This window comes from Loxodonta africana, chromosome 7 (genome assembly GCF_030014295.1).
Source record: "Loxodonta africana isolate mLoxAfr1 chromosome 7, mLoxAfr1.hap2, whole genome shotgun sequence".
Classification (NCBI taxonomy): Eukaryota; Metazoa; Chordata; class Mammalia; order Proboscidea; family Elephantidae; genus Loxodonta; species Loxodonta africana.
The window spans coordinates 34798786-34814278 of record NC_087348.1 but is presented as its reverse complement, the minus strand read 5'-3'; the positions used below and the strand labels follow the sequence as shown (position 1 = coordinate 34814278).

The 15493-nt window shown below is 38.6% G+C and overlaps 1 protein-coding gene across 1 annotated transcript; it reads right to left on the bottom strand.

The window, feature by feature from the left end:
* Window positions 1-677: 677 nt before the first annotated feature.
* LOC100669856 (olfactory receptor 4X2-like) lies at window positions 678-4141 on the bottom strand. The gene has a single exon (XM_003412233.3). It carries the CDS (start codon window positions 3124-3126, stop codon window positions 2197-2199), a length of 930 nt encoding a protein of 309 aa, XP_003412281.2. The 5' UTR covers window positions 3127-4141; the 3' UTR covers window positions 678-2196.
* Window positions 4142-15493: the final 11352 nt, after the last annotated feature.

Below are 15493 nucleotides of genomic sequence, written 5' to 3'. Positions count from 1 at the left end.
GACATTAAAGCATTTTATAAATATTCCATAGTAAGCCATATTCCAGAAGCCATAAAGGAAAATAACGGTAATTAATTCCAAAAAAGAAAAACATCTATATGTTTAAATAAAAAAGTTGTAAATATAGTCAAAGATTGAATGATGAACCAAGGAAAAAATCGTACCAGAAATATTAATCTTTATCTATGACTAGTTCTTAGAACATAATAAAAAGAATCACAACTCAAATATGGGAAAATGATAGGAACAGTTCACAGAAAATATAAATGGCCTTTAGCTATATGAAAAGATGTTCAACCTCACTGGAAATAAAATAAATATAAATTAAAATTATATCAAGCTGCTATTTTTCATCTACCAGATTAGCAAAATCCAAAGAGTTTAACATTCTATTTTGCAGGAAAGACAAAATTGCTGATGAGAGCACAAATTGGTACAAATCACTGCAAAGGGTAATTCGGTAACATTTATCAAATTAGCAAGAAATACACACATTTGATCCAGCAATTCCATTTCTGGAAATTTAACTGTCTTTAAGACAAGGTTAATCACTGCAGTGCTATTTGAGAAAAATCCAATATATTATCAGTAGAAGACTGGTTAATTAAAAAAAAAAAATTAGGTGATGGTATATCCATTCAATGAGTACTACAAATAATAATAATGTAAAAAAATCTTTAAGTATTGTTAAATAAATAAGACAAGTTTCCTATCTGCTTGTACTGTGTGCTATCACTCATGTAAAAGGTGAAGGTAAATGGGTATATACATATATTTTGTGTATATATATATATATGCACACATATATTTGCTTAAGGAAACTCTGAAAGGAAAACAGGAAACTAAGAAAAATGTTTATCTGTTAGGGGCACAGGAGTGGGGAAAAGAGGAATGGAGAAAGGAAGAGAATGAAAGTTTTCAAGTGTACTTTTTTGGTTTGTTTAGTTTTAAAAGTTTATGAAAGTAATTAATGCTATGGGATATTCTAAACACAAAAGCAATGGAAGGAAACAAAAAGAAAAAGCTGATAGATTTTACTACATAGAAATGTAAAACCTTTAAACATTGAAAATGTTGTAAATGAAATTCATAGCCTGTTAAATATAGAAACATCCTCATGAAAAAAATTGAAGAAATGCAAATTAAATGATGATATATGTATATAATTTGCAAAAATGTTTTTAACTTTCTATTTTAAAACAGTGTCTAAATTATGAAAATATTGCAATAATAGCACAAGGAATTTCTGTATCTCTTAATCCATATTCCCCAAATGTTAGTATTTTGTCACATTTTTATCATTCATATTCTCAATAGATAGAAATTTTTTCTGCAATGTTTAAGCTAAGCTGTTGACCTGATGTCTATTTACCTCTAGATCCTTCAGTGAGTAATTCCTAAATCCAAAGGCATTCTCTGGCTTAAATACAGCACAATTATCAAAATCAGAAAATTAACAATGATATATCTCTATTACCTAATTTACTGACCCTTTTGCTCCTCTAATGCCCTTGATCTAGTCCAGGATCCAATTCCAAATCACACGTTGCTTTTAGTTACTACCTATTTTTAATCTCCTTTAAATGGAACAGTTTTTCAATCTTTGTCTTTCATGACATTCAAATTTCTGAAGAGTTAATAAAGACAAAAACGAAAACCAAACTATCAGTTCAAGACAGTCTGACTCACGGCCACCCATGTGTTTCAGAGTAAAACTGATTCCGCAGGGTTTTCAGTGGCTGTGATTCTCCAGAACTAGGTCATCAGGCCTTTCTTTTTTGTGTGTGTGATTTAGGTGAAAGATTACAGAGCAAATTAGTTTCTCCTTAAACAGTTAATGCACAAATAGTTTTGTGACACTGGTTGGCAACCTTATGATGAGTCAACACTCTCCCCTTCTCCACCTGAGGTTAAGGATTTCTATTCAAGAATATTTACCACAGTGTTATTTATAGTAGTATAAAATTAGAAACTATCTGAACATCTAACAACAGTAAAATGACTAGTCAACTTAGTACATTCATTAGTGAATAGTTTTATAAGCAATTAAAATGAAGTTTTTAAAGACGGACAAAAGACAGAATAACCCTAGAATTAACAAGTACTGTGCACTTATTTCTTTCAACCAATTCTGCCCTTCCTGTTTTCCATTTAGACTCTGCATCATTCTAAACACAAGGAGCCAATACTCAGTCTCTATTTCTCATCCACTTTCATTGTTTTGATCCATAGCCTCTTCATGGCCTTCTTCACTTCAGCATTTCTCAGGGAGTAGATTACAGGGTTGAGGAGAGGAGTGATCACTGTGTAGAACACAGCAACCATCTTGTCCACAGATAAAGTGGTTGAAGCCCTCACATAGATAAAGATAAGAGGCCCAAAGAACAAGATTACCACAGAAATATGGGACCCACAGGTGGAGAGGGCCTTTCGCCACCCCTCAGAGCTTCGAGTCCTCAGATGGAGCAAGATAACCACATAGGAGGCTAAGACAACCACAAAGCTGATCACAGACACGGTTCCCCCATTGGCAACCATCAACAGACCAATGAGAAAGGTGTCAGAGCAGGCAAGCTTGAGCAGAGGGTGCAGGTCACAGAAATAGTGGTCAATCACATTGGGGCCACAAAAGGGCAAGTGGAAGATGAGAAGGACTTGGGCAAAGGAATGCACAAAGCCCCCCAACCATGCTATTCCTACCAAGACAGTACACACTTGCTGGTTCATGATGGTGGTGTAATTGAGGGGCTTGCAGATGGCCACATAGCGGTCATAGGCCATCACAGTGAGCAGGAAAATCTCAGTGCCACCAAAGAAGTGGATGAAGAGAACCTGTGTCATGCAGCCCCACAGAGATATGGCTTTCTTTTCAGCCAGCAAGTCTGAGATAAGTTTGGGGGCTGTGGTAGAGGAGTAGCAGATCTCCACAAAGGACAGGTAACTGAGGAAGAAGTACATGGGGGAAGCAAGACTTCTGCTGGTCATGACAGTGAGCACAATGAGGAAATTCCCCAGCACAATCGCCATGTACAAGAGCAAAAATATCACAAAGCAGACTCTCTGCACCTCCGGATTGGGAGAAAGTCCCAGAAAAATGAATTCAGTCACATTGTGTGTGTCAGCCATGAAGTCACCACCAGGAGGTGGTAGTTCGAGTGGGGTGATCTGAAATGATACAAGAGACTGCTTTGTTGAGATGAGTGGGTGAATTATATGACGATCCTTTGCATGTATTAGAAGCTTGTGATATCAAAAGATTAGTAGGAGTTAGTTATGTGTAGAAGACGAGAAAAGCCATCTAAGAAGGCAGAAGAGCAAGTGTAAATCTGTGAAAATGTATCGTGTGTGCCTGGAGTAAAGAGGAGAATAGGAAAAGACGAAGTTGGGGATAGAGTCTGGGACCAGTTTATGAAGGGCTGCTATGGACTTTTGAGTGTATCCTGTGGATGATGGGGAATCATTGGGAATGCTAGTCAACTGGAAAGTAAAGTCACTTTGTAGGTAAAGGTTGGACTAATGGAAACAGACCGGAAAAGGGGAAACCTGTTATTAGGTTAATGTTTCATGGTACCATTGGAGCAGCTGGGACAGCTTTACTATCTCCATTTTAGATGCCTTCCTATTGCCTTTGAGTGTTTTTAATTGTCTTTTATTTGCAGCTTTCATTCATCGCCTTCCCTTTGTTTCCTTGGTTTGCAGAATAGAACTCTTGATATTTATTGCCTGTCTTACCTCTGCTTCTCTGAATTCTCTCCTTGTATACTTGGTCATTTAATGACTTTTCCCTTTCCAAGACTCTAGCTCAATCCCTACCCAATTCTCCTTACTGGTACCTTCACTAAGAGAGAAAAAACCCACTGAGAGCACTTCATAAAATGCCATGGGCTCCTTGCCACATTCCCTTTGCTTTTGATGTGGAATAATAATCAGCACATGCAAAAAAAGCACATGGCCACAAAACAAAAAACTCATCCCAGCATCTCCAAGGCTTTGCTGTTCTCACCACAGTTACCTTTTCTGTTCTGACCACAGAGGTGCAAATGATGCCTTGAGAACAGCTCCCACCCAGGGTCAGCCAGGTTTCCCAGTGAGACAGTCGAGAATCATCAAGCTGAGATACCTGTCTTGCCAGAGTCACAAGGCTGAGAATCTACTCCTCCTGCTCCTCAGACTCAGGATGCTGAAACTAAACTGCCGGGTTCTCAATTTCACCAGACTTAAAACAAGAACAAAGGAGGCTTCCCTCCCCTTTGTCTCTGTGCTGTTCCACAGAGAAAAACGAACCCTGGCAGCCTAGCCTTGACTTGAAACTGCTCCAGAGGCACCAGGGGAGAAGGTGGGATGATTGGGTAAGAGAAGATTGATCCCCAGAGAGCTGTACCCTTTTCCCCTTGCTAATCGGGCAACCTTCCTCATGAGAAGCAGGACCTGGTTACTAAAATCTCAAAGTTCTTTGTAGGAAGCAACAACTTGAGAAATAAATAGAATATATGAACAAATTACAATTCACCCAATGTTCACAGGGCACTTATTCTGTATGGGGCTCTATGCCTTTCAGAGTTTAATTAGATGTAACTCTTCCTTGTCATGAGCTTAGTAGTGGCTTTATATGAAATGACACAACTCAAAAGGGTGAGTGCAAGGAATAGGGACCATAAGTGTCAGGAAATCAAGGTAGTACTTCTCCTTGCCTTTGGTGTGGACAAGGGTATAAACCAGTAGTTCTCAACTGGGTGCAATTCGCCCTCAGGAGATATCTGAGAATATCTGAAGATGTTTTCAGTTGTTACAACCTGCTCTGAGGTGGGAAAGAAGGGAGGAGCGGACACTCATGTATTATTGGCATATATAAAGGGCAGGGATGCTGAACACATCCTACAGTGCACAGAGCAGCTCCCACAGCAAAGAATTATCAGACACATAATGTCAACAGTGCTGCTGTTGAGACGCCCTGTATGGATGAAACAAAATTCACCCTGAAGTGGTAATCAGTAAAACTCAGTGTTGTCATTGCACTGCTTTGAAAACATCTGTATATGTTTGAAATTTTCCATAATGAAAGGTTTTTAAAATGCCATAAGAGTTCTTTTAAAATGCAACACACTCTACATCAATGTCACTCCCAAGAAATGTTGCTTCAGCCTTGATTAGAATTACAGCTGAATCAAGATTGTCACAAGTGTCAACTAACGACTAATAGGAAATTTTTATGAGCGGATTTTAAGATAAAACATTCCACGCAATTGCTTTTAAGAATGCAAAAGCTGAATTAACTGTTAGCTTTGTGTGGAAAGAGGTATCCAAAAGAAGCTTAGCAAATACTCACATAAAAGCTCCAAAACTTTAAGTTAAATCTATGTTTATTCCATAACATGTCATCCTGAAGCTGTTTCTATGAAAGCCTGTCAACCAGTCTTTTTTTTTTTATTAACTTTTATTAAGCTTCAAGTGAACATTTACAAATCCAATCAGTCTGTCACATATAAGTTTACATACATCTTACTAAGTACTCCCACTTGCTCTTCCCCTATTGAGTCAGCCCTTTCAGTCTCTCCTTTCGTGACAATTTTGCCAGCTTCCCTCTCTCTCTATCCTCCCATCCCCCCTCCAGACAAGAGTTGCCAACACAATCTCAAGTGTCCACCTGATATAATTAGCTCACTCTTCATCAGCATTTCTCTCCCCCCCGCTGACCAGTCCCTTTCATGTCTGATGAGTTGTCTTCGGGGATGGTTCCTGTCCTGTGCCGACAGAAGGTCTGGGGAGCATGGCCGCCGGGATTCCTCTAGTCTCAGTCAGACCATTAAGTATGGTCTTTTTATGAGAATTTGGGGTCTGCATCCCACTGATCTCCTGCTCCCTCAGGGGTCCTCTGCTGTGCTCCCTGTCAGGGCAGTCATCGATTGTGGCCGGGCACCAACTAGTTCTTCTGGTCTCGGGATGATGTAGGTCTCTGGTTCATGTGGCCTTTTCTGTCTCTTGGGCTCTTAGTTGTCGTGTGACCTTGGTGTTCTTCATTTTCCTTTGCTCCAGGTGGGTTGAGACCAATTGATGCATCTTAGATGGCCGCTTGTTAGCATTTAAAACCCCAGACGCCACATTTCAAAGTGGGATGCAGAATGTTTTCATAATAGAATTATTTTGCCAATTGACTTAGAAGTCCCCTCAAACCATGTTCCCCAGACCCCCACCCCTGCTCCGCTGACCTTTGAAGCATTCATTTTATCCTGGAAACTTCTTTGCTTTTGGTCCAGTCCAATTGAGCTGACCTTCCATGTATTGAGTGTTGTCTTTCCCTTCACCCAAAGCAGTTCTTATCTACTGATTAATCAATAAAAAACCCTCTCCCTCCCTCCCTCCCTCCCCGCTTCGTAACCACAAAAGTATGTGTTCTTCTCAGTTTTTACTATTTCTCAAGATCTTATAATAGTGGTCTTATACAATATTTGTCCTTTTGCCTCTGACTAATTTCGCTCAGCATAATGCCTTCCAGGTTGCTCCATGTTATGAAATGTTTCACTGATTCATCACTGTTCTTTATCGATGCGTAGTATTCCATTGTGTGAATATACCACAATTTATTTACCCATTCATCCGTTGATGGACACCTTGGTTGCTTCCAGCATTTTGCTATTGTAAACAGAGCTGCAATAAACATGGGTGTGCATATATCTGTTTGTGTGAAAGCTCTTGTATCTCTAGGGTATATTCCGAGGAGTGGGATTTCTGGGTTGTATGGAAGTTCTATTTCTAACTGTTTAAGATAACGCCAGATAGATTTCCAAAGTGGTTGTACCATTTTACATTCCCACCAGCAGTGTGTAAGAGTTCCAATCTCTCCGCAGCCTCTCCAACATTTATTATTTTGTGTTTTTTGGATTAATGCCAGCCTTGTTGATGTGAGATGGAATCTCATCGTAGTTTTAATTTGCATTTCTCTAATGGCTAATGATCGAGAGCATTTTCTCATGTATCTGTTGGCTGCTTGAATATCTTCTTTAGTGAAATGTGTGTTCATATCCTTTGCCCACTTCTTGATTGGGTTGTTTGTCTTTTTGTGGTTGAGTTTTGACAGAATCATGTAGATTTTAGAGATCAGGCGCTGGTCGGAGATGTCATGGCTGAAAATTCTTTCCCAGTCTGTAGGTGGTCTTTTTACTCTTTGGTGAAGACTTTAGATGAGCATAGGTGTTTGATTTTTAGGAGCTCCCAGTTACCGGGTTTCTCTTCATCATTTTTGGTAATGTTTTGTATTCTGTTTATGCCTTGTATTAGGGCTCCTAGGGTTGTCCCTATTTTTTCTTCCATGATCTTTATCGTTTTAGTCTTTATATTTAGGTCTTTGATCCACTTGGAGTTAGTTTTTGTGCATGGTGTGAGGTATGGGTCCTGTTTCATTTTTTTGCAAATGGATATCCAGTTATGCCAGCACCATTTGTTAAAAAGACTATCTTTTCCCCAATTAACTGACACTGGGCCTTTGTCAAATATCAGCTGCTCATACGTGGATGGATTTATATCTGGGTTCTCAATTCTGTTCCATTGGTCTATGTGCCTGTTGTTGTACCAGTACCAGGCTGTTTTGACTACTGTGGCTGTATAATAGGTTCTGAAATCAGGTAGAGTGAGGCCTCCCACTTTCTTCTTCTTTTTCAGTAATGCTTTGCTTATCCGAGGCTTCTTTCCCTTCCATATGAAATTGGTGATTTGTTTCTCTATCCCCTTAAAATATGACATTGGAATTTGGATTGGAAGTGCGTTATATGTATAGATGGCTTTTGGTAGAATAGACATTTTTACTATGTTAAGTCTTCCTATCCATGAGCAAGGTATGTTTTTCCACTTAAGTATGTCCTTTTGAATTTCTTGTAGTAGAGCTTTGTAGTTTTCTTTGTATAGGTCTTTTACATCCTTGGTAAGATTTATTCCTAAGTATTTTATCTTCTTGGGGGCTACTGTGAATGGTATTGATTTGGTTATTTCCTCTTCGGTGTTCTTTTTGTTGATGTAGAGGAATCCAAGTGATTTTTGTATGTTTATTTTATAACCTGAGACTCTGCCAAACTCTTCTATTAGTTTCAGTAGTTTTCTGGAGGATTCCTTAGGGTTTTCTGTGTATAAGATCATGTCATCTGCAAATAGTGATAACTTTACTTCCTCCTTGCCAATCCGGATACCCTTTATTTCTTTGTCTAGCCTAATTGCCCTGGCTAGGACTTCCAGTACGATGTTGAATAAGAGCGGTGATAAAGGGCATCCTTTTCTGGTTCCCGTTCTCAAGGGAAATGCTTTCAGGTTCTCTCCATTTAGAGTGATATTGGCTGTTGGCTTTGCATAGCTGCCCTTTATTATGTTGAGGAATTTTCCCTCAATTCCTATTTTGGTAAGAGTTTTTATCATAAATGGGTGTTGGACTTTGTCAAATGCCTTTTCTGCATCTATTGATAAGATCATGTGGTTTTTATCTTTTGTTTTATTTATGTGATGGATTACATTAATGGTTTTTCTGATATTAAACCAGCCTTGCATACCTGGTATAAATCCCACTTGATCAGGGTGAATTATTTTTTTGATGTGTTGTTGGATTCTACTGGCTAGAATTTGGTTGAGGATTTTTGCATCTATGTTCATGAGGGATATAGGTCTATAATTTTCTTTTTTTGTAATGTCTTTACCTGGTTTTGGTATCAGGGAGATGGTGGCTTCATAGAATGATTTGGGTAGTATTCCGTCGTTTTCTATGCTTTGAAATATCTTCAGTAGTAGTGGTATTAACTCTTCTCTGAAAGTTTGGTAAAACTCTGCAGTGAAGCCGTCCGGGCCAGGGCTTTTTTTTGTTGGAAGTTTTTTGATTACCGTTTCAATCTCTTTTTTTGTTATGGGTCTATTTAGTTGTTCTACTTCTGAATGTGTTAGTTTAGGTAGGTAGTGTTTTTCCAAGAATTCATCCATTTCTTCTAGGTTTTCAAATTTGTTAGAGTACAATTTTTCGTAGTAATCTGAAATGATTCTTTTAATTTCATTTGGTTCTGTTGTGATGTGGTCCTTCTTGTTTCTTATTCGGGTTATTTGTTTCCTTTCCTGTATTTCTTTAGTCAGTCTAGCCAATGGTTTATCAATTTTGTTAATTTTTTCGAAGAACCAGCTTTTGGCTTTGTTAATTCTTTCAATTGTTTTTCTGTTCTCTAATTCATTTAGTTCAGCTCTAATTTTTATTATTTGTTTTCTTCTGGTGCCTGATGGGTTCTTTTGTTGCTCACTTTCTATTTGTTCAAGTTGTAGGGACAGTTCTCTGCTTTTGGCTCTTTCTTCTTTTTGTATGTGTGCATTTATCGATATAAATTGGCCTCTGAGCACTGCTTTTGCTGTGTCCCAGAGGTTTTGATAGGAAGTATTTTCATTCTCGTTGCATTCTATGAATTTCCTTATTCCCTCCTTGATGTCTTCTATAACCCAGTATTTTTTCAGGAGGGTATTGTTCATTTTCCAAGTATTTGATTTCTTTTCCCTAGTTTTTCTGTTATTGATTTCTAGTTTTATTGCCTTGTGGTCTGAGAAGATGCTTTGTAATATTTCGATGTTTTGGACTCTGCAAAGGTGTGTTTTATGACCTAATGTGTGGTCTATTCTAGAGAATGTTCCATGTGCGCTAGAAAAAAAAGTATACTTTGCAGCAGTTGGGTGGAGAGTTCTGTATAAGTCAATGAGGTCAAGATGGTTGATTGTTGTAAACAGGTCTTCCGTGTCTCTGTTGAGCTTCTTACTGGATGTCCTGTCCTTCTCCGAAAGTGGTGTGTTGAAGTCTCCTACTATAATTGTGGAGGCGTCTATCTCATTTTTCAATTCTGTTAAAATTTGATTTATGTATCTTGCAGCCCTGTCATTGGGTGCATAAATATTTCATATGGTTATGTCTTCCTGATCAATTGTCCCTTTTATCATTATATAGTGTCCTTCTTTATCCTTTGTGGTGGATTTAAGTCTAAAGTCTATTTTGTCAGAAATTAAGATTGCTACTCCTCTTCTTTTTTGCTTATTGTTTGCTTGATATATTTTTTTCCATCCTTTGAGTTTTAGTTTGTTTGTGTCTGTAAGTCTAAGGTGTGTCTCTTGTAGGCAGCATACAGATGGATCGTGTTTCTTTATCCAGTCCGTGACTCTCTGTCTCTTTATTGGTGCATTTAGTCCATTTACATTCAGCGTAATTATAGATAAATAAGTTTTTAGTGCTGTCATTTTGATGCCTTTTCATGTGTGTTGTTGGCCATTTCATTTTTCCACATACTTTTTTGTGCTGAGGCGTTTTTCTTAGTAAATTGTGAGATCCTCATTTTCATAGTGTTTGACTTTATGTTAGTTGAGTCGTTACGTTTTTCTTGGCTTTTATCTTGAGTTATGGAGTTGTTATACATTTTTGTGGTTACCTTATTATTTACCCCTATTTTTCTAAGTAAAAACCTAACTTGTATCCTTCTATGTCGCCTTGTATCACTCTCCATCTGGCAGTGCAATGCCTCCTGTATTTAGTCCCTCTTTTTGATTATTGTGATCTTTTACCTATTGACTTCCATGATTCCGTGTTATGTGTATTATTTATTTATGTTTTTTAATTAATCTTAATTTGTTTGTTTTTGTGATTTCCCTATTTGTGTTGATATCAGGACGTTCTGTTTTGTTACCTTGTATTGTGCTGGTATCTGATATTATTGGTTTTCTGACCAAACAATATCCTTTAGTATTTCTTGTAGCTTTGGTTTGGTTTTTGCAAATTCTCTAAACTTGTGTTTATCTGTAAATATCTTAATTTCGCCTTCATATTTCAGAGAGAGTTTTGCTGGATATATGATCCTTGGCTGGCAGTTTTTCTCCTTCAGTGTTCTGTATATGTCGTCCCGTTCCCTTCTTGCCTGCATGGTTTCTGCTGAGAAGTCTGAACTTATTCTTATTGATTCTCCCTTGAAGGAAACCTTTCTTTTCTCCCTGGCTCCTTTTAAAATTTTGTTTATCTTTGGTTTTGGCGAGTTTGATGATAATATGTCTTGGTGTTTTTCTTTTTGGATCAATCTTAAATGCGGTTCGATGAGCATCTTGGATAGATATCCTTTCGTCTTTCATGATGTCAGGGAAGTTTTGTGTCAGGAGTTCTTCAACTATTTTCTCTGTGTTTTCTGTCCCCCCTCCCTGTTCTGGGACTCCAATCACCCGCAAGTTATCCTTCTTGATAGAGTCCCACATGATTCTTAGGGTTTCTTCATTTTTTAAAATTCTTTTATCTGATTTTTTTTTCAGCTTTGTTGGTGTTGATTCCCTGGTCCTCCAGATGTCCCAGTCTGCATTCTAATTGCTTGAGTCTGCTCCTCTGACTTCCTATTGCGTTGTCTAATTCTGTAATTTTATTGTTAATTTTTTGGATTTCTGAATGCTGTCTCTCTATGGATTCTTGCAACTTATTAATTTTTCCACTATGTTCTTGAATAATCTTTTTGAGTTCTTCAGCAGTTTTATCGGTGTGTCCTTGGCTTTTTCTGCAGTTTGCCTTATTTCATTTGTGATGTCTTGAAGCATTCTGTAAATTAGTTTTTTATATTCTGTATCTGATAATTCCAGGATTGTATCTTCATTTGGGAAAGATTTTGATTCTTTTGTTTGGGGGGTTGGAGAAGCTGTCATGGTCTGCTTCCTTATGTGGTTTGATATGGACTGCTGTCTCCGAGCCATCACTGGGAAACTAGTTTTTCCAGAAAATCCGCTGACTGGTACGCTGGCTCCAGGCTCTGAAGACAATCGCTGCCTCCCCGTATTTGTTCGTTCTCCGTCTCTTAATCTGTGTTTGTTGTTCAGGGTTCATAGATTGTTATGTGTGTGGTCGATTCACTTGTTTTTCCGAGTCTTTGTTGCAAGAGGGATCCGCGGTAGCGTCCACCTAGTCCACCATCTTGGCCCCGCCTCCAGTCTTTTTTATATTGAAATATTTGATAAGGAAACAAAAAGTTGAGTCTATGAATCTTTGCTATAGGAAAAGAACGTGTGTTAAAAGATTGTGGTAGAAAGCTTTGTTTATTCCCCTAAACTTATAAATTAGGTTTGTCAGAAAAAGTTAATTTTATTTCCTAACCTGTGAAGATTAACCTATTGAATATGACTTTACTTCTCTAGTTCTAATTAAACTCCACCACTATAAAAGATGTGCAGATATTTTAAATCAAATGTTGAAATGTTATTTACCAAGGAAAATAAATTAATGACTCTATATCAGTGTATGCTCTTCAAGAACGGGAGTATATAAAAGAACGTTTAAAGAAGCTTTTATTGAAAATAGCGATACAAGAAATCAACCCAAATGTCCATCAACAAGAATGGATTAAAATCAATTTTGTGTATTTTTACATTGAATATACTAAATGAATATGCAAATAAAAGGAACAAACTCCTATAACCTGCAAGATAAATCGATCTCAAAAACATTATTTTAAGCAAAAGAAGCCAGACCTGAAAGAGTATAAGCTTTCTGATTCATTTGTATGAGGGGATGAACAGGATAAACTAACGTGATGACAGAAATTAGATCAGTGGTTGCCTATTGGAGAATGGGGATTACATGGAAGGGGTCATGAGAGTAGTTTCTAGGGTAATAGAAATGTTTTACATTTGGGTTGTATGTTGGTTACATGGGTGTATGAATTGTCAAAAACTCATTAGATTGTACGTGAATACAGACTATGCATTTCTCTGTAAAATTTATTTCATTAAAAAAAAAATCTAGCTGGTGTGAGGAGCCACCATGGGAGGAGCATCTGTCCTGGGAGTCCGGCTACCTGAACTTGTGCCCAGGCTGTGTGTGTTTTACTCTGGTGCAGAGATCACCGGTGTTCCCCAAAACTGGTTTCTTCTCCTTCCTTCCATAGTAGGAAAAAGTAGTAGAGGATCCCCTAAATGTTTACATGGCCCATACCCAGATAGACAACTCATTGAAAGAGAGACACAAACATATATAAAATCCTGAATATTGATTATTTTCAAGGATAGTGAAACTCAAGATATACAAAAATTACTCCGCAGACACTGCTCCTTGCAGGTCTCAGTGAGACCAAGGGCTATAACATTATAAAGGGTTAATAGAAACATGTTTTTGGTGTATCTAAAGTTCACCAAGTTAGCCACGTGGTAATCCAGTTAATTTAGCAAGTTGTTGTTTGGTGAATTGATTTGTAGCGAATTGGCCCAGAACTCTATTTACAGGGACATATATGTGAACAAGACCCATTCCCTGCTTTCGAGAAGTCAAAGGATGGTTTGACTGCTGTTCACAATTCCCAGGCACTCACATTCTATGGCCCCCCTTATTATCTTCCAGAGAGAAATTAAAATAGGGCCCACTCTCGGGGAAACTGCGATGTTAAAGAAAATGGTTCTTGAACTTGGCCCCCAAATTCTATGCCAAGGAAACTGAATCAAGAGAGTTTAGTCACTGGCTGAGGTTGTGCAGTTACCAAGTGGTGGAGCTGAGCTTGTCAGTCAGTGTGGCACCAGGGTCAAATCCTTAACTCTCTCACTGTGTCCAGGGCACCATCCTCCAGGAAACCACCTCCATGCAAACTCCTTGTGGTACAGTCTCCTTCCTTCATGAGAGAATCTTGATGTTGTTCAAGCAGCAGTGAGCTCAGCACAGTGGAAAATTTATACCGGGCTGCCTTAGTCTCCTAGTCTGCCATAGTAAAATACTATGAAGCGGAGAGCTTTAAAAACAGAAATTTATTATTTTTTTCACTGCACTGGAGGCTAGAAGTTAGAACTCAGGGCATCATTGGGGATATCCTCTGTCTGTGTTGACTCCAAGGAAAGGCCCTTCCTTGTCTCCTTCAGTTTCTGGTAGCCCCAGGCGTTTCTTGGCATTCCTTTGCTTGTAGATAGAGCCTCATGTGATGTCTTCTCTGTGTATGTGACTCCGTTTCTGTGTCTGTCCTTGTCTTTGATAAAATGCCCCTCAAAAGGGATTAGAACCCACCCTACTCCGGCATAATCTCCTTAATTTACCTGATACCACCTGCAAAGAAAAACCCTGTTTCCCCAAGCAAGGTCACATTCATTAGTGCAGATTTTAGTACTTCGGCCTATCTTTTTAGGGGATGCAATTCAATCCACAACACTGGCCTAAGCCTATGTTGTTGTTGTTAGGTGCTGTCGAATTGATTCTGACTCATAGCGACCCTATGCACAACAGAAGGAAACAGTGCCCAGTCCTGTGCCGTCCCTACAATCGTTGTCATGCTTGAGCTCATTGTTGTAGCCACTGTGTCAATCCACATTGTTAAGGGTCTTCCTCTTTTCTGCTGACGCTGTACTTTGCCAAACATGATGTCCTTCTCCAGGGACTGACTCCTCCTGACAACATGACCAAAGTGTGTAAGACATTGTCTTGCCATTCTTGCTTCTAAGGAGCATTCTGGTTGTACTTCTTCTAAGACAGATTTGTTCGTTCTTTTGGCAGTCCATGGTATATCCAATATTCTTCGCCAACACCGCAATTCAAAGGCGTCAATTCTTCTTCGGTATTCGTTGTTCATTGTCCAGCTCTCACATGCATATGATGCAAATGAAAATACCATGGCTTGGGTCAAAAAAAAAAATTTTTTTTTTTTTTTTTTGGGTCAGGCACACCATAGTCTTCAAGGTGACATCTTTGCTCTTCAGCACTTTCAAGAGGTCCTTTGTAGCAGATTTACCCAATGCAACGCGTCTTTTGATTTCTTGACTGCTGCTTCCATGGCTATTGTTTGTGGATCCAAGTAAAATGAAATCCTTGACAACTTCAGTCTTTTCTCCATTTATCATGATGTTGCTCATTGGTCCGGTTGTGAGGATTTTTGTTTTCTTAGCTCACAGGCCATAGAAAAACAACTGTCAGGCTGGATTTGGCTTAAGCCATTTTTCATCAGGTTGTGTTATAACTGAATGTATTTCTGACTGTTTTGTTCTATTTACCTCAGTGCATAGAAACAGAAGGGTTCTATAAAATTGTTGTGACTAAGACATTAATGTTTAATAATAGGTTTATTTTATTTTGCCTCCCAGAGACATTTTCATCTAACAGTGCCTCACCCATGAAATGAAGTTCCTACTGTGGAATCTCAGGCACTGGAATCAGGTTAATGGGGTAGGGGCACCATATGGAGCAGAGAAGACTTTTTGGGACTCCCTCAAAGTCCCACCAGTCAGGAGAAACAAAGAAAAACATGACCCTCTTTTTCCAAGTGCCATGATATTTCCACATACCACAGCATGCTAACATGAAGAGGTGAAGTGAATGAATTTAAGATTACAGAGTTAGTAGACAACAGAGTGGGGGTTCTAGTCTAGGTGACCTCTCCCTAGAACCTATGCACTTTGCACTATACACTACTGAAGAAGAGAAGGAAAGCAGCCCAGTATTTGACATTCTCCAAAATGCTGACAGCTATGAGAGGGCTTAATTGGTGCCATGGAGTGAAAGTAG